General features: G+C 42.3%; 1 protein-coding gene across 1 annotated transcript in view; it reads left to right on the forward strand.

Moving 5' to 3' along the window:
* The first annotated feature begins 240 nt into the window (after positions 1-240).
* The window catches only part of CPED1 (cadherin like and PC-esterase domain containing 1), a 215,442-nt gene continuing 193,671 nt past the window's right edge, over positions 241-22,011 (forward strand). Inside the window, exons 1-2 of the mRNA XM_077807831.1 lie at positions 241-620; positions 20,111-20,297. Of these exons, the coding sequence (XP_077663957.1) occupies positions 369-620; positions 20,111-20,297 (439 nt within the window). The 5' untranslated portion in view covers positions 241-368. The remainder of the gene's footprint in view (positions 621-20,110; positions 20,298-22,011) is intronic.

A 22,011-nucleotide genomic window follows, 5' to 3' on the forward strand; every position in this document is an offset into this window, starting at 1 on the left:
CTGCAGAGCTGGAGTAAAGATTTCTGCTCCTCTACTGTTTGCACATCGGTCTGTTCTGCAAACTATGCACTGGAGAAAGGCTAAGCCTGGCTCATTAGTGAGACGATAATTGCTATTTGTTTGTTTGTGTTTTGCCCAGGTTGGATTCTATTCCTGTAACCTTTACGAAGAGCTCTTTGGAGCGCTTTCTGCCTTTTGAACCTATGACTTCTTGGTCGGCACCATGGGGGAGTTCAGCATCAGGAATGGGAAGAACTTGAACTAGTTGTGGAAAAACACTCCTTTGTCTTTTTCGTGCCGATGGAAAGTGGCTGCTGCGAATGTTCCTGTGATGTGGAAAAGGGCAAAGTGAAAAAGGCAAAGTGGTCATGGTTTGTGGGCAGATTCTCTCTCGCCTCAGGCTGTGTCGCCCTCGCCCCTTCCTTCTGGTGCTGGTGGTGGGTGTCTATCTTTTCTACCAGATCCTGCCACCTATACGGACCAAACGACTCCTTCTGGCAGTTTATAATGGGACTTCACCAAACAAACTAGCTGAGTCACAGCAAGAGAGATACAGGGAGGTCTCTTCAAGGCACACTCATTGCTTCCTCCCTTCTAGTAATTCACAAACAGTGAATAAGGTAAGTCAACTCAATGAGTGTGCTGCAGTTAGGTTTGCCATCCTTCCAGGATTTGCGGGGAGTCTCCCGGAATTGGCATCGATCTCCCGGGGACTATTGAAAGCAATCTGGGAGATTTTAATAGGATATTTTAAGAAAATGACATTGTCATGTTAGAAAAAAAAAATCTCCCAGAATAGATTCAGTCAGAGTTGGCAACCCTAGCTGCAATAATGGCCTGGGATGAGTCCAGCAAGACCATTTATGTCCAACTAAAATTAACATTGAGTTTGAAGTGTGTACAAATAAGCATGCGAGTGACCTAGTGATAATGAAATACTTGTAAACACAGCCCATTAACTCGTTCCTCGGCACACTTTTATTGTCAAATGAATCCCTAATGCTTTGATTAAAGCATTGCATTATTTTTTTGACTCCATGGAAACTTCAGTCATCTTCTACTTGCTGTGCAGCACATATTTTGTTTTGTCTTTAGAAATGGGGTCAGGAACTTTACAGGACAGACATGTAAATCAAATTTCAGTGGGACTTCATAAAAATGACTGAGGCTATTCATTAGCATAGACTCTTTCCCTCAGACATTTATTAGCACTGAGAACGTAGCTGTACTGTTTTGAAGTTATCTGCTCGTGCTTTTTGAACTTCACTGGGATTCTGGTGAAAAGCTAAAATAAACTGTATTTCTAAAACTTTCTTCTTGTTGTCAAATGACATGGACATTATTTACTCAGAAGGCTTTTGAACAGCAAATTTCTCTTTGTCTTTATGTTACCTGATCACATGTTTATTTTGTATAGCGTGGCTGAGATACGTATTAGAACGTTAGACAAATGCAGACCCTGTTACTTTTTTGTTGGCTGTCAAGAGGTCCAGGCCACGCTAGTTGTATTTATTTTGGAATCTGTGATGAGCACTAGCACAATTGTATCAGGTTTTGTTGAATACTGGAGGGTGTTGGTAATAGTTTCGGATGGATTTTGTTGTCAAATTACCATTATGGCAGCACTAGTACAAATAGAAACTATTAATGACTGTAAAGATTATTCTAGGACATATCTGTTGGGTGGCATCTGCATAAAGCAGTTTAGTTCAGATCTTTGAAAATAAAATATCTTATTTAGAAGACCTTTCACTGGTTTGCTTAGTTATACTTCACTCTGAAAGGTCAAAAGAATTGACTTTATGACAGCCATTGTAAAGAACATCTGTTGTGACAATTAAAAACAGATCTTGTTTGAACCTTTAACCCATATGTGTGGAAGAATCTTCAGATTTATTTTTCAATTGTGAATTCAGATTTTTCTCATGGCTTCCAGAAATCTAGTCCAGAATTTAACTTCCATAATTTTGTCTTTTAGTTGAATTTTAACTACTCTCTCTAAGTTTTCTTCAACTATGTAACAAATACAATTAAATTTACAAACGGAATTAGTATATTTGGCAATGTAGTTGCATCATCTTCTATTTTGTGACTTTTCATGATTACGGATCCATTCTCTTTTGATTACTGTAGCTATAAACACGGATGAGCATTTTATACTAAACAGCTTAATATTTGTAAGAGCTGGTGGAGAAACTGTGAAGCTTGGTTAACATGTTTGATTGATATTTCCTTTCCTGTTTTGATTTAACAAACATGCAGACTTAGCAACGGCTTCTGTGCTTGGGCAGTTTCGGTTGAGTGAGAAGTTTATGCTATTACAATATGCGGCATTTATTATCTTCCTGTATCCATAGATGTGAATACTGCATGCACATACTGAACCTATCGTATTTTTTAAATGCATCTTTTAACTGTCATAAAAATGTTTTTCAAGCATGTGCTGTTTTAACATACGTTCTCCTTATTATTCAGAAGACCACCTACCGCTTGTTGGCTACATGTCTAAGAAGTTCCTGCGTGAGCCTTATGGAACGAAATGTCTTGCATGTGTGGTGGATGTTCTCGGTCTTTCTCTAGAACATCTTTAGATTGCATGACTAATCTCAGAGACTAGGAACAATGAAATCAGCCTTCCCCAAAAAATCTGCCATTGTGCTTCCGTGGTGTGCTCACAAACTGTGCACACATTTTTAGCCTAGAGCAAATTGTGATGGATGAACTTTTACATTGGTTTATTATGACAAGTACCCGGTGGTACCCATTGCAAATTTGTTATGCTTGAAATGTTACACTGGTTTATTATACAATAGTAGGTGCACCCGTGGTAGTTAAGGTTGCAAAACAGTTTCAATTAAATCTCCCCCCTTTTTTTTTGCATATTCATGAATAAAGCTGGACAAATACTGCAAAATATTGTCCACATGCTCAACCACATTAATTAATTGACTTCAGTTGTGTGTAGTTACTGTGAATATTCTAGAAAATGATCTTACTGACAAGAATCTTATGTTCACTAAAATGGCAATTTTCAGCATATATTGAAAGCAGGACCCTGAGTGAATATCGTGCATAACACTGAAAGAAAATAAAAACCATGCCTGTGATGTTGTCCTTTAAATCACGGTAGGTGATTCTGATGCATCTGGGATGAGGAAACATCTTGTGTTGTGCTGCAGAATCTCCTCTGGCTTGTTCAGGGGTAGTGTAGGTATAGGATCAGACTTTTCTTCAGTCAGAAAAACAGTTAGCGTGGTGTCAAACCTGGGAGTGGCAGGTTGGTCCTCGGCTTGTTATTGCAGCAGAGGACTCCCCTCCCCAAGTGTTATAAAACAGCAGTGGCAACAATTCCACTTGGTTACTACACATGCAATGAAATGCTACCTTGATTTGTGGGTCCGCATAGCACAAATGACTTTAAGATGAAACCTGATGTCTTTTATGAACCAACCAGGGAAGCGCATTGGCAGGTTTCTGGAGATGTGCAGTTTTGCTACTTACATCTCAGAGACTGGAATCTCTCTAATTGTTTAAAGCTGTTGTTTCCAAAAATGTGGATCAATATAATGCTAGAAAGTTGATGTGTCCATTTAGTATGTAAGTATGTCTTTAAGCCCATGCAATATTCACTGATTTGGAGTCACTGATTTGCCTTTCAGTTTAATGCAAAAAAAAAAAAAAAAAGAAATTTAATGGCCAGAACACAGATTTGGGTAACAGTTTGGAAAGCTTGCCAGATCTCAAAGGCTGATCGTGCAGACCCATTTTTACAGGCACAATGGGCAAAACTTTGGTGCCTAAAATTAGGCACCTTGATCTGTAGCCAGGTTTTCGAAGGTGATGGGCACCCAGAGATATCATGCCACATATTTATGTGCTTACCTATAAATTTAGGAGACTTACTTTAGGGACTTATTTCCGAGCCTCTTGTCCAATCATACTTAGCAGTTTGCTGTAGTGGTTTTTCATTTTCAAAACCATTTGGAACACAAACACCAAGATGTTCAAAAATGGGTGCCTAAAATTAGGTTCTTAAGACCATATTTAGGCAACTGCCTGATTTTCAGAATTGTTGAGCACCCAATAACTCCTAACTTTAGGCTATTATTTTGGAATACCTAGTTAGTAATTGAATTCCGCCTCACAACATGCTTCTGAAGAACTGTCTGTGTAAGGTACATATATGCCCCTCATTATTATAGTATCTGAGCACTTCACAATGTTTAGTGACGTTATCCTCACAAGACCCCTGTGAGATAGGGAACTGAGGTGCAGAGAAACTAAGTGACTTTCTCAGTGTCATCTAGGAAGTCTGTAGCAGAGCAGGGAATTGAGCCCAGGTCTTCCAAGTCCTCAGCTCATGGGGACCATCAACCACGGGATCATCCTACTTCTCATGTAATCACCCTCTTTTACCGGTGAAGTAATGAAGGCTAGAGTGGGGAGGCAGTATGAGTGCTGGAATTAGAACTCTGAAGTTCCTGGCTCCCAGTCCTGTGCTCAGACCACTAGCACACCTCTCATGAGAAGTAAATGTACAGCACAATGTGTGTGAAAATAGTTGTGCAGTGTTCATATAAGTAAAGGGGATTAGGTTCAAGAGACTGAGGTGAAACTGACCTAGTACAGAGAGCCTGCACAAGTTCCTATATTACACTTAAACTCAGTATCAAGGGATTAAGTGGGATTCAGATGGCAAAAAGGACCTTTTGTGGGGTGAATTTTGTCCTATGCTGAATTTGTTCCTTAAGATTATGTTCAGAGTTTTGCTATAACATAATTAGACAGAGAGGCTTCTCTTTGCACCAAAATAGTAGAAAACAATGTGGGAGAATGGAATTTATCCAGCATGGAATCCAGGGTTAACCACAGTGCCGCTGCCAGTGATGTGATTTAGCCAATTAAATTCATAGCCATGAGGTAGGGGATGAATCCAATTCACCCTAGTAGAGCAGCAAAACCTCTTCCTGCAATGTAGAATATAAAAATACTGGGGCAGTAAAGCAAAGTTATTTTTACACAAATGAGGAGGCAGAGATGCTGTGGTGGGAGGCAGTCGGGGAAGAGTGGAGACAAAGTTTTTTGATCACTCCTCAGTTTCATTGGGTTTGTCACATAGGAGGAGGAGAAGCTGTGGGACGGGGGATGATAGCAGCTGGACAGGGAGGGAGAAAGCAGGTCTGATCTTGTTCACTTCACTCATGTGAGTAGTTCTATTAAAATCCATGGAACAACTCTTGTGAATTAGCCAAGTGGGATTTGGTTTGTAGTCTGTCTGGGGTATAGCACTGGAATTTGGTTCCATGAACTGTATACAATCATGAAGCAAGGGAATTTTGAATGATAGCACTATGCTTCCATCTTGGTGATCGACTGCCAGCAACTCAAGCTTCACTTTTGTGGCTTATATCATCATCAGAAACTAACTATCAAAGTAAATCGCCATAATTTACTTGCCTGTTCTATATTTATTCAGCAAACAATGGGAAGCAGAATCACATTCCAACCATTTCGATCCAAAACCCACTTCTTCCTGAGTGGGAAATCTTGTAGCATGTAAGCCAAAACATTTTAAATGCCTTCCAGAAAGTGAAACAGGAAATTAACTTCCCTGTAACAATGCAGGAAGTGTTTGAACTTAAAAGTGAAATAAAACAGTAACAAGAACACCTTATTTGTATTTGTATGCACTATGGTGCAAGTCAACAAAATGTGTAGAAGACTCCTTTGGAATTAAGGAAGACTCTCTAATGCCCCAAATGCTCAGCCTAAAGGATGGTGAAACTAATTCAAAGTTTTCTGTTATTTATTATTTGTATTGCAGTAGTTCTTAGGATTCCAAGGCATGGACCAGAACGCTGTTCTAGTAAGTGCTGTCTAAAAATGTAGATGGATCCACTCTTACGCTGCTGGTTCTCTTCTAACTGAAAGCAATGGGATTTAGTCAGTTCTCTGACCGCCTGTCTGTGTCATTGAAAATACTGTCATTGTTCACATAGGGCTTGATTCCTTTTCACATTGTGTTTCTTTTGAGGAGTTCCCGGTGTGTAAAGGGCCCATAAAGCCTGTTTAATTGGGTGACATACAGCTGGCACAGAAGATCTCTGTCACCCCTTTGCAGTATCCAACGCAGGCAGCATGTCAGGCAAAAGGGAATGTGGCCAGAGTGCTACTGTGCTCAAACTATTCCCAGTAGCTGGAATAGTCCCTGGAGGTTGTGAGCAGCTAGATGCCAGAGACAGCAATCCTGAGGCTTCCTGTAATTTACATTGTGGGGTAAAGGGGCCAAAATCAGGTAGTTTAAAAGGTGATGGGTCCTGCACTGGGAGGAGCTCAGCCAGACCTGAGAATCGGGGCCATTGTCTTCAGAAGAAGAGTTTAATTTGTCACAATGAAGTAATGATCAGTGAAATTCTGTAGCAACCATTCAAACTGTTTTTGCTTGCCTGTCAGACATGGATAATGCCTCAATATTTGTGGTGGTACACAATAAGCCAAGAATCTCAAAAACCTCCAAGGAACTGATTTCCCCTTTCAATTTTAAATATCTCAGCTAATTTCTTTTTGGCCAAAGCAACAACAGTATTTATGTAGTGTCTGAGCTAATTGCTGACCACATTTCATATTTTAAACTGGAACAGCTTTAGGGTTATGTAAGCTAAAGAAAGACCAGTAAAATCTATTGTATTTTTATAGTAGCATAACCTAAAAAAATCCAAACCAATTTAAAGAAAAAAATGACAAAGGATTTTCTCCTAGGCAGACAATTTCCCCAGCCATTCTATAATACGCATAAAGTAGATGCTCATTTTACAATAGAAAATAATTACATCATTTAGAGCTTTAGTATTATGTGAATCTAGTTGTTTTTGTAGTTCATTGAAAGCCTAAGCAACATACATTTTGTTTTGGTTTTTAACCGAGCATACTTTTTTGAGAGTTGACCGAATAGGACACAAATATTTTCTTTCATTTCCCCTCCCTTCCCCCCAGTTCATTATGTACATTTAAAACATAATTACAAACTCTTCTTTTACATACATTTATTCACTTGCTAGTCCATCATGGTTTCTTTAAACCTCACTTTGCAGATCATCTAAAACTGCATATCAAAGCTTAAGTAGGTGTCAGTGACTCTGTATAATGACAGGTTTCAGAGTAGCAGCCCTGTTAGTCTGTATTCGCAAAGAGAAAAGGAGTACTTGTGGCACCTTAGAGACTAAAAAATTTATTTGAGCATAAGTTTTCATGAGCTACAGCTCACTTCATCGGAGGCATTCAGTGGAAAATACAGTGGGGAGATGTATATACATACAGAACATGATACAATGGGTGTTAGTTACCATACACACTGTAACGAGAGTGATCAGGTAAGGTGAGCTGTTACCAGCAGGACGGTGGGGGGGAAAAAACCTTTTGTAGTGATAATCAAGGTGGGCCATTTCCAGCAGTTGACAAGAACGTCTGAGGAACAGTGGGGTGGGGTGAGGGGATAGGGGTGCGGGGGTGGAGGAAATAAACATGGGGAAATAGTTTTACTTTGTGTAATGACCCATCCACTCCCAGTCTTTATTCAAGCCTAAGTTAATTGTATCCAGTCTGCAAATTAATTCCAATTCAGCAGTCTCTCGTTGGAGTCTGTTTTTGAAGTTTTTTTGTTGAAGAATTGCAACTTTTAGATCTGTAATCGAGTGACCAAAGAGATTGAAGTGTTCTCTGACTGGTTTTTGAATGTTATAATTCTTGACGTCTGATTTGTGTCCATTTATTCTTTTACACAGAGACTGTCCAGTTTGGCCAATGTACATGGCAGAGGGGCATTGCTGGCACATGATGGCATAGATCACATTGGTAGATGTGCAGGTGAACGAGCCTCTGATAGTGTGGCTGATGTGATTAGGCCCTATGATGGTGTTCCCTGAATAGATATGTGGACACAGTTGGCAACAGGCTTTGTTGCAAGGATAGGTTCCTGGGTTAGTGGTTCTGTTTTGTGGTGTGTGGTTGCTGGTGAGTATTTGCTTCAGGTTGGGGGGCTGTCTGTAAGCAAGGACTGGCCTGTCTCCCAAGATCTGTGAGAGTGATGGGTCGTCCTTCAGGATAGGTTGTAGATCCTTGATGTTGCGCTGGAGAGGTTTTAGTTGGGGGCTGAAGGTGACGGCTAGTGGTGTTCTGTTATTTTCTTTGTTGGGCCTGTCCTGTAGTAGGTAACTTCTGGGTACTCTTCTGGCTCTGTCAATCTGTTTCGTCACTTCAGCAGGTGGGTATTGTAGTTGTAAGAATGCTATATAGAGATCTCGTAGGTGTTTGTCTCTGAGGGGTTGGAGCAAATGCTGTTGTATCGAAGAGCTTGGCTGTAGACAATGGATCATGTGGTGTGGTCTGGATGAAAGCTGGAGGCATGTAGGTAGGTATAGCGGTCAGTAGGTTTCCGGTATAGGGTGGTGTTTATGTGACCATCGCTTATTAGCACCGTAGTGTCCAGGAAGTGGATCTCTTGTGTGGACTGGTCCAGGCTGAGGTTGATAGTGGGATGGAAATTGTTGAAATCATAGTGGAATTCCTCAAGGGCTTCTTTTCCATGGGTCCAGATGATGAAGATGTCATCAATGTAGTGCAAGTAGAGTAGGGCCATTAGGGGACGAGAGCTGAGGAAGCGTTGTTCTAAGTCAGCCATAAAAGTGTTGGCATACTGTGGGGCCATGCGGGTACCCATAGCAGTGCCGCTGATTTGAAGGTATACATTGTCCCCAAATGTGAAATAGTTATGGGTGAGGACAAAGTCACAAAGTTCAGCCACCAGGTTTGCCGTGACATTATCGGGGATAGTGTTCCTGATGGCCTGTAGTCCATCTTTGTGTGGAATGTTCGTGTAGAGGGCTTCTACATCCATAGTGGCTAGGATGGTGTTTTCAGGAAGATCACCGATGGATTGTAGTTTCCTCAGGAAGTCAGTGGTGTCTCGAAGATAGCTGGGAGTGCTGGTAGCGTAGGGCCTGAGGAGGGAGTCTACATAGCCAGACAATCCTGCTGTCAGGGTGTCAATGCCTGAGATGACAGGGCGTCAAGGATTTCCAGGTTTATGGATCTTGGGTAGCAGATAGAATACCCCTGGTTGGGGTTCCAGGGGTGTGTCTGTGCAGATTTGTTCTTGTGCTTTTTCAGGGAGTTTCTTGAGCAAATGCTGTAGTTTCTTTTGGTAACCCTCAGTGGGATCAGAGGGTAATGGCCTGTAGAAAGTGGTGTTGGAGAGCTGCCTAGCAGCCTCTTGTTTATATTCCAACCTATTCATGATGACGACAGCACCTCCTTTGTCAGCCTTTTTGATTATGATGTCAGAGTTATTTCTGAAGCTGTGGATGGCATTGTGTTCTGCACAGCTGAGGTTATGGGGCAAGTGATGTTGCTTTTCCACAATTTCAGCCCGTGCACATCGGCGGAAGCACTCTATGTAGAAGTCCAGTCTGTTGTTTCGACCTTCAGGAGGAGTCCACCTAGAATCCTTCTTTTTGTAGTCTTGGTAGGAAGGTCTCTGTGGGTTAGTATGTTGTTCAGAGGTGTGTTGGAAATATTCCTTGAGTTGGAGACGTCGAAAATAGGATTCTAGGTCACCACAGAACTGTATCATGTTCGTGGGGGTGGAGGGGCAGAAGGAGAGGCCCTGAGATAGGACAGATTCTTCTGCTGGGCTGAGAGTATAGTTGGATAGATTAACAATATTGCTTGGTGGATTAAGGGAACCACTATTGTGGCCCTTTGTGGCATGCAGTAGTTTAGATAGTTTAATGTCCTTTTTCTTTTGCAGAGAAGCAAAGTGTGTGTTGTAAATGGCTTGTCTAGTTTTAGTAAATTCCAGCCACGAGGAAGTTTGTGTGGAAGGTTGTTTTTTTATGAGAGTATCCAGTTTTGAGAGCTCATTCTTAATCTTTCCCTGTTTGCTGTAGAGCATGTTGATCAGGTGGTTCCGCAGTTTCTTTGAGAGCATGTGGCACAAGCTGTCAGCATAGTCTGTGTGGTATGTAGATTGTAATGGATTTTTTACCTTCAGTCCTTTTGGTATGGTGTCCATCTGTTTGCATTTGGAAAGGAAGATGATGTCTGTATCTGTACGAGTTTTTTCATGAAGTTGATAGATTTCCACTCCATATGGCTAAATTCAGTGCCTTGCATAATGACAGGTTTCAGAGTAGCAGCCGTGTTAGTCTGTATCTGCAAAAAGAAAAGGAGTACTTGTGGCACCTTAGAGACTAACCAATTTATTTGAGCATAAGCTTTCGTGAGCTACAGCTCACTTCATCGGATGCATCCATGTTTGTTTTGTAGAACTGGGGCCAGAGATGCTGTTCACTAGTTCCTTTTACATGGGTGCACATGTAGTAAATCCACCTGCTAACAAAGAACCTGAAATTTCTAATCTGGGAAGAAAAACCTTTATTAAACTAGCTTTAAAACAGAAACTTGTCTTCATTTCAAAATTATTTTTGAATATTCCAAAGGCAGTTAATTCACCTTCTGGACTAATCCCACCACACAGTCAAGCTATCGGAGTACCAAAAAGAGTCAAAGCGGTAAAATGATACAGTATTTGAACAGATTATTTTAATCTGTTGAGTTCTGCTCCTTTTATGCCAAGTCTCAGCCCAGAGTGAATTTTTATGGCTGAGAAAAAGGGTTTATAGAAGCAAAACTGGCAAACCCTAACTTTAGAAATATGAATGTTGTTGCTATAATATTGGAAATTCTGACAGACTCCTACTGGTAACTAGATCAACGTGGATAGTGACGTAATGTATTTTATATAGAGTACTGGAAACAAATATGGGATCACTTGCTGCATAAGGGAAACGTTATTTAATTTGGCCAATTTGTTGTTAATACAATGCAACTATAGGTTTTTTAAAAAACCCTACCCTCACTTGTTAAGAAAACAGAGAGGAAATTGTACATGTGTATAGGAATGCAGAGTGCTCCGAAAATACAGGGGTGAGGAAATAAATTTGGGAGCACTGCACATGGATCTTGAAAAAAGGGGAGAAATAGCGTTGAGCTTTCTCTTATATTATTTAATAGCATCAGCTTAAACGTCAGGTCATGCTGCTACATTCAGAATAAACAAAATCTGACTCCCACAGATCCCATCATCCTAAATTGAATTTTTGTAAAAGTCAGTTGATAGAAATGCCATTTATTTAATACTTAAACTACAGGAGTTATGGAGGACGACACTTCAGAGTGCACCACTAGCTAGATTCACTTGGTTCTTATTGCTTTAGTTTTGGCTGTATGTGTGTGGTGGGAAATGTTAGCGACCAACAACCTGAAGGACTTATTTTTTTGAAAGTTTCTCTGAAGTGTGTAGCCCGAACAAGATCTCCAAGGCAACTGGACATGTCTGTAGTGGTAGATTCTGTTTGTGTGGAAAATCTATATCAGAACCCATTTTATCACTGGTTTCCAGAGGCAGCAATGAATATGGAAGGTTTCTGTCTAGGTACTTTAGAAAGGCAGTGCTGGATGTTTTCGCCAGAAGTGCTTTTTTATGTAAAGTTTGTTGTTTGAACTGTTTTTTTGATGAATATCAGTGTCCCTAATGAGCAATAGGAACAGTGTCTGGCCATCTTCCAGTTACAGCACTTTTAAAAACATTTGCCTAAGAACTGAAGCCTGCTTCATTGCTCCATTGTAACTGCGGTCTTTCATCTCTCTCTCTCTCTGACTGCATTGTGTTTAATTGGTGTATTGGCATATTTGTAAGGTTAGTGTGTTATAAATATTCCAGCTAATCCATAGCCTAGGGAAGATTCCGTGTGCAGTACAACTGAAGTCCAAGAGGGAGGGAGGAGAAGTTTGGCAATACCAGGAGCCATCTTGCCCCTTCCGATGGGAGCATATCATCATAAGGACGGTTTAGGATGGCATCAGAGTTGGCATGGGCTGAGGCCTCCAAGCCCAGGGACCAGAGAATTCACTGGAAAGGCACTCCTAGATCTATAGAGGATCTATAGAAGATAGCCTGTCTGTGTCTACCACAGTGGGGCCCTCTGCCCCTGGAAGCACTGCCCCTTCAGGAGCCATGTGGCAGGCTTCCCATGTATCTGCTTCATAGGAGACATAGAGCGGACTCTGCAGAAGTATAATCCTTCAGTGGGATTTTCAAACAGAGCTCTCCTGGCTGAGCAGGGAATGGTGCCACACAGATTCTAGACCTCTGCCCCATTCTGACTGAGCAGTGTTTGATACAAGCCTGTTCATTTTTGTTGCCCTCCGCTGAAATCTCTCCAATTTGTCCACATCCCTTCTCCAGTGGGGGGACCAAAACTGGAGGCAGTACTCCAGGTGTGGCCTCACCAGTGCTGAATAGAGGGTGTCAAGGTTCCTCCCCCACTCTGAACTCTAGGGTACAGATGTGGGGACCTGCATGAAAAACCTCCTAAGCTTATCTTTACCAGCTTAGGTCAAAACTTCCCCAAGGTACAAAATATTCCCCCCGTTGTCCTTGGACTGGCCGCTACCACCACCAAACTAATACTGGTTACTGGGGAAGAGCTGTTTGGACGCGTCTTTCCCCCCAAAATATTTCCCAAAACCTTGCACCCCACTTCCTGGACAAGGTTTGGTAAAAAGCCTCACCAATTTGCCTAGGTGACTACAGACCCAGACCCTTGGATCTTAAGAACAATGAACAGTCCTCCCAACACTTGCACCCCCCTTTCCAGGGAAATGTTGGATAAAAAGCCTCACTAATTTGCATAGGTGACCACAGACCCAAACCCTTGGATCTGAGAACAATGAAAAAGCATTCAGTTTCTTACAAGAAGACTTTTAATAAAAATAGAAGTAAATAGAAATAAAGAAATCCCCCTTGTAAAATCAGGATGGTAGTTATCTTACAGGGTAATTAGATTCAAAAACATAGAGAACCCCTCTAGGCAAAACCTTAAGTTACAAAAAAGATACACAGACAGAAACAGTTATTCTATTCAGCACAATTCTTTTCTCAGCCATTTAAAGAAATCATAATCTAACACATACCTAGCTAGATTACTTACTAAAAGTTCTAAGACTCCATTCCTGGTCTATCCCCGGCCAAGACCAGCATACAGACCGACACAGACCCTTTGTTTCTCTCCCTCCTCCCAGCTTTTGAAAGTATCTTGTCTCCTCATTGGTCATTTTGGTCAGGTGCCAGCGAGGTTACCTTTAGCTTCTTAACCCTTTACAGGTAAGAGGAGCTTTCCCCTGGCCAGGAGGGATTTCAAAGGGGTTTACCCTTCCCTTTATATTTATGACAGAGGGGAATAATCACTTCCCTTGATTTGCTGGCAACACTCCTACTAATACAGCCCAATATGCCGTTGGCCTTCTTGGCAACGAGGGCACACTGCTGACTCATATCTAGCTTCTTATTCACTGTAATCCCAAGGTCCTTTTCTGCAGAACTGCTGCTTAGCCAGTTGGTCCCCAGCCTGGAGAGGTGCATGTGATTCTTCCTTCCTAAGTGCAGGACTCTGCACTTGTCCTTGTTGAACCTCATCAGATTTCTTTTGGCCCAATCCTCCAGTTTGTCTAGGTCACTCTGGACCCTATCCCTACCCTCCAGCTTATCTACCTCTCCCCACAGTTTAGTGTCATCTGCGAATTTGCTGAGGGTTAATTAATGGCAATTAATCCCATCATCCAGATCATTGATAAAGATGTTGAACAAAACCGGCCCCAGGACCGACCCCTGGGGTACTCCACTTGATACTGGCTGCCAACTAGACATCAAGCTGTTGATTACTACCCGCTGAGCCCGACAATCAAACCAGCTTTTATCCACCTTATAGTCCATTCATCCAATCCATACTTTTTTAACTTGCTGGCAAGAATACTCACTCCCAGATCTAGCACTAGCCCCTGTCCTCCCTCAAACACATCCACAGATGATTCAGAAAAGCAGTCTTTGACAGCTTCAGGGAACTGATGGGCAGGATCCCCTGGGAGAATAACATGAGGGGGAAAGGAGTCCAGGAGAGCTGGCTGTATTTTCAAGAATCCTTTTTGAGGTTACAGGGACAAACCATCCTGATGTGTAGAAAGAATAGTAAATATGACAGGCGACCAGCTTGGCTTAACAGTGAAATCCTTGCTGATCTTAACCACAAAAAAGAAGCTTACAAGAAGTGGAAGATTGGACAAATGACCAGGGAGGAGTATAAAAATATTGCTCGGGCATGCAGGAGTGAAATCAGGAAGGGCAAATCACACCTGGAGTTGCAGCTGGCAAGAGATGTTAAGGGTAACAAGAAGGGTTTCTTCAGGTATGTTAGCAACAAGAAGAAAGTCAAGGAAAGTGTGATCCCCTTACTGAATGAGGGAGGCAACCTAGTGACAGAGGATGTGGTAAAAGCTAATATACTCAATGCTTTTTTTGGCCTCTGTCTTCATGAACAAGGTCAGCTCCCAGACTGCTGCACTGGGCAGCCCAGCATGGGGAGGAGGTGACCAGCCCTGTGGAGAAAGAAGTGGTTCGGGACTATTTAGAAAAGCTGGACGAGCACAAGTCCATGGGACCGGATGCGCTGCATCCGAGAGTGCTAAAGGAGTTGGCGGATATGATTGCAGAGCTATTGGCCATTATCTTTGAAAACTCATGGCGATCGGGGGAGGTCCCGGATGACTGGAAAAAGACTAATGTAGTGCCCATCTTTAAAAAAGGGAAGGAGGAGGATCCTGGAAACTACAGGTCAGTCAGCCTCACCTCAGTCCCTGGAAAAGTCATGGAGCAGGTCCTCAAGGAATCAATTCTGAAGCACTTAGAGAAGAGGAAAGTAATCAGGAACAGTCAGCATGGATTCACCAAGGGAAAGTCATGCCTTCTATGACAAGATAACTGGCTCTGTGGATGAGGGGAAATCAGTGGACGTGTTGTTCCTTGACTTTAGCAAAGCTTTTGATACAGTCTCCCACGGTATTCTTGCCAGCAAGTTAAAGAAGTATGGGCTGAATCAATGGATTATAAGGTGGATAGAAAGCTGGCTAGATTGTCAGGCTCAATGAGTAGTGATCCATGGTTCCAGGTCTTGTTGGCAGCCGGTATCAAGTGGAGTGCCCCAAGGGTCGGTCCTTGGGCTGGTTTTGTTCAATATCTTCATTAATGATCTGGAGGATGATGTGGATTGCACCCTCAGCTAGTTTCCAGATGACACTAAACTGGGAGGAGAGGTAGATACGCTGGAGGGGCAGGGACAGGATTCAGAGGGCCCTAGACAAATTGGAGGATTGGGCCAAAAGAAATCTGATGAGGTTCAACAAGGACAAGTGCAGAGTCCTGCACTTAGGAAGGAAGAATCCCATGCACCACTACAGGCTAGGGACCGAATGGCTCGGCAGCAGTTCTGCAGAAAAGGACCTAGGGGTTACAGTGGATGAGAAGCTGGATAGGAGTCAACACTGTGTCCTTGTTGCCAAGAAGGCCAATGGCATTTTGGAATGTATATGTAGGAGCATTGCCAGCAGATCGAGGGACGTGATCATTCCCCTCTATTCAACATTGGTGAGGCCTCATCTGGAGTACTGTGTCCAGTTTTGGGCCCCTCACTAGAAGAGGGATGCGGAAAAAATTGGAAAACATCCAGCGGTGGGCAACAAAAATGATTAGGGGACAGGAACACATGACTTATGAGGAGAGGCTGAGGGAACTGGGATTGTTTAGTCTGCAGAAGAGAAGAATGAGGGGGGATTTGATAGCTGCTTTCAACTACCTGAAAGGGGGTTCCAAAGAGGATGGATCTAGACTGTTCTCAGTGGTAGCAGGTGACAGGAATGAGGAGTAATGGTCTCAAGTTGCAGTGGGGGAGGTTTAGGTTGGATATTAGGAAAACTTTTTCACTAGGAGGGTGGTGAAACACTGGAATGCGTTACCTGGGGAGGTGGTGGAATCTCCTTCCTTAAAAGTTTTTAAGGTCAGGCTTGACAAAGCCCTGGCTGGGATGATTTAGTTGGGGATTGATCCTGCTTTGAGCAGGGGGTTGGACTAGATGACCTCCTGAGGTCCCTTCCAACCCTGATATTCTATGATTCTATGATTCATAGACCTCCACAGGTATCTAACATGAGGTGGCATCATCCAACATAACACTTATCCAGCAGGGGGATAAAATAAGGAAGCATTGGTGTAGCAGAAAGAAAGTAACAGCTCTATGCTCACTAATGTTGGTCAGTAGGGCTTAAATTAAAAAGCATTAAATAACATTAAAAGAGAAAACAGTTCTCAAAACCACCAGCTAGTAACAGTTCCCTTTCTGGTTTAGTATCTAGAGTGGTTCAGACTCCTATATGACCACCTTCCCCTTCAGAGGGCGTCAATAATTTAATAATAGGTTACACCAAAACATCTGAGTCAAGTGGATAGGATGCTAGACTCTGAAAACCTGAGTTACATTCCTGTCTCTATCACCAAGCTGATGGATGACCTGGGGCAAGTCATTCACCTCGGTGTGCTGCAATCTTCAAATCTGTAAAATGGGGATAATGATATATAGTCTTCTTTGTCAAATTCTTTGAGATCTCTGGAGAAGAGCAATATAAGGAGCTAAATATTATCACCATCATATTAAAAAGTCCTCCTTAAGCAGAGTTTCTGAAGTGTAAGGGTTCAAAGTTCCTCTAAGGAACTCCTGAACAATCATTAGCAGGGGCATCAGAAAGCAGGGCGCAGCAGGGAAATGCCATGTAAGCTCCATGTCTACTCTCATCTGTGGATGTGGTTGAGGGAGGACAGTGACTAGTGCTAGATCTGGGAGTGAGGGGAATAAATGGGCGATAAGGAGAGGGTAGGATTTGCAGCTGGGACGGTGGAGTCAGGCACTGACTGGGAGGAGCAGGTGCTGACTTGGGAAAGGACACAGGCTTTTTAATAGGGAGCAGGAGAAGGTTCGAAATGTGTGGAAATGGAAGGAACAATAGTGCTCCTGAAGACAAGAGAGGCTGCCCAAAGTGTAGGGTTGCCTGGCATATTAGTGGAGGTGGGGGTGGGCTGTGAGGGTGAGGTACATCCCATGCAATGTACCTGGAGTACCCCTCAGTTTCAGGTTAAAATAGATATGTACTTCGGTGTGTGTGAAAAACAATTAAAAACAGCTTTAAACAAAATACTAAAAGCATCCTCCAGTGTTGCTGCAGGCGAATTACCTACCATTATGAAAGAGGGAGAGATTTTATGGTAGGGACATGTTCAGAATGTCCTCTGATGGAAAGCACACAAAAGGGCATTAAATAAATGTTATTTCTTGAGCACTGGGAGTGTGCGTGGTGGTGCCAGACAGAGGAAAGCATAAGCCTTACCCAAAACAGCTGCAATCTAGATCAGAAAGGAATGGACACAAACCAAGCAAAGACAGTGATTCCAAATTAAGTGCCAGATCCTGAGCGTGGCTCTGGATCTGGCCCCAAAGCTCTCTATCTGTCTGTCCTTAATTCACCCTGTTGGGTTTACAGTGGCATAGAAAATCATGTTTCCTTGTGCAAAGTGGAGTGAGGAGTGGCTCCCTTGCATTATGTACATGAAATGGAAGGAGTCGGGGATGACTGGCTTAATTACCTCTGATGTTACCACATATTGGGCAGGAGTAGGGGAGAGACCCAGTGTACAAAGCAAGAACCATACGGTAGGTGGGGGAGGGGTAGGGAAGGGAGGAAGGAGGGGAAAGAGAGAATGGGGAGTCAGGAGTAGAGCAGCCACAAGGAGGAATGTGAGGAGACAAGACTTCTAGTAGATTCTGTAATTATATAGGAAGTACAGAAGAGAAAAGATGGAAGAAAAAATAAAACAGAATGGGGGACAGGAAGAGGAGAGAGTGGAAGGGGTATTATAAGGCAATGTAGCACAGGTCATGCCAGTTTCACTGCTAATATGTTATAAAAATACCACAAGGACAGGAGGAGGATCTATTACAAGTTTATGTAACGTAATTCTGACCTGATCATTTCCTATGTATTCTTGTTCCTTTAGGCATGTGATCAGAATTTATCTGACTATTCTAACATCTAAAATGTTCTTGGATTACAGGTTCATTAAATATATCTAGATGACTCTCGTAGTATTATAGACATATTTCAGCATGTCTCGTTATCAGTTATGCTCATCCCACTCATAGGGATGTGTGTTCTATAATAAAAACAGAAGAGTACTAGTGATTCAGGGATCTAAAATAGTTTATACTGCGGCAAAGAATTTTACACTTGAGCCAAGTGTAACATAAAGCTACATCCTGTGATTTGGGAAGAGACGGCAGTGAGTGTGACTTACCAGATCTATAAACAACTGGAAGCATCTTGAATGACATTTGTTTATACCAAAAATCTGTCCTTTTTTTTCTGCGTAGCCTCTTAATAAAGACTGATGACTCTTCAATTGTATAGCACTTCCTGTGTGCATTCCAATGTAAACTTACTAAAACTAGACAACTTTTAGTTTTTAAAATAGATTTTTTTTCTAATGTCAACTTAAAGTTCATGTACTTGCCAGTAGATAACTTGATAACCCTGCATTAAAGCCCTCTAAATAGAAATACTTCTCGCAGGGAGAAAATCCAGTTTAATAAAGTAACTTTGCTATTATCCTTCTGCAAAACAGCATCTAGGAAACTCCAAATACAGTCACATTTTTTTCCATGCAGAACATGCTATTTTTATGTACCGTGTGACTCTTAGCATTTGTAGTCTTCTCATCCCCCCCACATATTGCTGTGCACACACGGTGTGTTACTCAAATACCAATAGAATCAAATTGCTATCGTGACATTCTGACACATCTGGGTCCCGTTAGAACAATGAAAATGTCAGCCAGTAGTGGAGGTTCATGAGTGTGGGACGCAGAACTTTCACAAGAGCTGGCTCTAGATTAATGAAACTCACTCTTGCAAGGGATAAGAGTGACCATAGAAGGAACTGCTTCCAAAATGAAATGCCAAACTCACAACATAAGTCTTAGTCTGTGGAGCATATAGGAAGCATGGCTAACCTATGCGGAACGGGGATGAGTCTGGTGATACCTGCCTCAGGTTATGTTGCTCATCACCCTGTGGTGAATCCCCGATAAAATGGCTTTACTCATGCTTTACTCAGGCCATTTTAGCATGGTTTCTGAGCTTCTCTTCTCCCTAAAGTAAGTTACTTTCCTGGCCCAGCACAGCTGGCATAGAGACACTGTCACACTCTGGCATGTCTGGCTGCTCGCAGAGTAGCGCTCCTGCCTAGTGTCCACTTGCATCCCCTCCCAATTCAGCATCCTCCTCCCCTCAACCATCTTGAATACTAGTCTTACTTCACTCTCCCACTGCACCACCTGGGAAGACTTCAGTCCAACCTCTCCTTTCATCTGAGCAACCACATCTCCAATGCTAATTCTCAGCCCTCCGCCCCCCCCCCCCCCCCGGCTGCTCTCTCTCCTCTTCCATGCTGCCTGACAGACTTGACATTAGTGGTAGTGGGTAGAGGAGCCTTTCCTGGCTCCTCCCTTCTGTTCTCTTGACTTCACTTCCCCATCCCATAAAAGTTACATATCATGTTATTGTTTATTAAGCGCTGGCCATATGCTTGTACAAAACACGAACAAGGACATTGACCTTGCCTTGCGAAGCTCACAGTCTGTGAAGACAAGATATGGGGCTTTTGAGAGCTTCTTGAATTCTGACAGGTTGTGTGACTGAATCTTAGTGGACCAGCACCCATAGACACCTCCCATTGTCCTCCCTCCTCTTATCTCCACACCAGCAGATGAGAACTGAATCACTTTTACTGGGCTCTCAGGCTGTTTGTACATCTTCAGTTTTTGATAGTGAAGAGGGGAACAGTTGTAGAAAACTTTGCATTGTGTCTCATGCATTTGGTTCTACTCCTTTGGCCTGGTTCTGAGTGAAGGTCCTGGGCCTTAGGAGCATTTAGCTCTAAAGATCCAGCGTTTGAGAACTAGACAATTAAGTACCTCAATCCACACTTTTATATTCTTGAAAATCTCCATTTGGTTTGGTATCTAAGATGATAGCATGGTTTTGTGAAAAATAACAACAGTGTCTCATGATCCTACCTTGTCTTATGGGTATTGTCTTTGCATTCTGTTTTCTGTTAGATCGAAGATTCCATTCTTAAGTACTTTGGGAGTCATACAAGAAGAGCAATTTTATACGTTCCTCCTTCCTGTGATAAAAAAGAACTTCAGCTATATCAGCGCATCCTAGCACAATATGGATATACAGTGACAGTCCTTGAAGACAGGAAACTGAATGTAGGACGTGGACATGAGCACCACTACCAAGGTAAGAATGATGAGAAACAAATTAATACAAATTAATAAAAAAAATTTTGTCAGTAATCCAATATTCATTCAGAATATCCATCACTGAATCTAATTTATAAACTTTATAAACCAATTTGACTAGGGGCTTATAGTCACAATCTGGCTTTGTCCAGTCACACAGATGCTTATTTTTCCACATAGGGACACTCCTTCTATTCTTCTATCAACTGCCTGCTGTTTAACTCCACCCCAGCTCTGTTATTCATCCTAGCCCAGGAAGTCAGTTCTGCTCTGTTCTTGATAGGTTCTTATACCGCCCTCGTCACTGTAGTATCTGAGTGTCTTCCGTTACAGCATTAAGTGTCAAGACTAACAACAGCCAGATGGAGGGAACAGGGGGAGCAATCCAAAAAAGGCACCACCCACTGCGACACTTTTACTCACCCAGTGGCGCTCCGGCAGCAGGCCCTCACTCGCACTGAAGGTCTCGCCACCGAAGACCTGGAACGAGTGAAGGTCGTGCTGCCGAAGACCCGGAGTGCCGCTGGCGAGGTCAAAGAAATATGCCTTGCATATGGAGTGGATGGTGGTGGGTTTTGTAATGGTCCTTAGTTCCTGTAGGAATTTGTTCCACAATTTGAGACTAGCCCCTGCACAGATAAGCTGTACCCTTATGGTAAAAAGTTCCATTATGCCTGAGGGGTGGACAGCCACAGTCGTCAGCCTGGACCTTGGGATGGTCTTTTAGGTGTGTGAGGCCCAGGCCATTGAGGGCCTTGAAGATAAGGATCAAGATTTTGATCTTGAATCTCTATTCTATAGGAAGCCAGTGTAGAAACTGGAGAAAATTGGTAGAAAGAGACCACCCAGCACTCTGTCAATGGAAGAAAATGACAGTTCTGGTATTTTTATTATGTGGTTGTTTGTGCCTTATAGTAAAGAATAATTATATTGTCATTCATACCTGCAGAAGCTCTCTGCAGTTATCAGATACCTCACTGTTGCTTTATTATTTAACTAATCTCAATTGTGTTTATTTAAACTTGGATAACGTGAAAATTATTCTGTGGGGCTGATTAGAACACACTGTATTGAACACAGCAAATTTCCACTATTATTTTAAGTTAAGTTTTATAGGTAAGTTTTAAAGATTTTTTTTTTAAGGTAAGGTGTGTACATTTTCCCTGATGAGCTGCCTCCTGTATTAGAATATGGAGTGTTACCCATTCCCCTCTTAAAAAATAAAATAAAATCTGGTTTCTCAGCTCTGTCGTCTCCCACTCACTACCTGCCATCAATATAAATCACTCCAGTGACAAGACACAGCACTTCTACAGCCCATGCTGATGCCAGATGGATTTAGCTACAGTGTGGTGTCCAGTGCAGCCAACATCCCATTCTCTGAGGATCATGTACGGCACATCTGCGGCATACTTTTTTTTTTGGCTTAACTGGCTGATGGCGCAGGGTTCACTTAAAACTGCTGTAGAGGTTTGTAACCAGTAAACAAACTGTCTGCAGATTTCAGATTTTCTGTAGATATTTATATTTTTACATCCTGTGCCAATAAACCCTGCACTATTTTTTTTCCAGTAATGGGAACAAAAATAGCAAAAGTGCTTTATACACTTTCCATCACTGTCCAGATGTACCTGCAACTTTCAACATATGGTAGCTGTATAGAATAAATGGAACAAACAGCAGTTTAATGTAAAGAGTAAGAGCCTTCTCAT

This window comes from Eretmochelys imbricata, chromosome 1 (assembly GCF_965152235.1).
Source record: "Eretmochelys imbricata isolate rEreImb1 chromosome 1, rEreImb1.hap1, whole genome shotgun sequence".
Lineage (NCBI taxonomy): Eukaryota > Metazoa > Chordata > Testudines > Cheloniidae > Eretmochelys > Eretmochelys imbricata.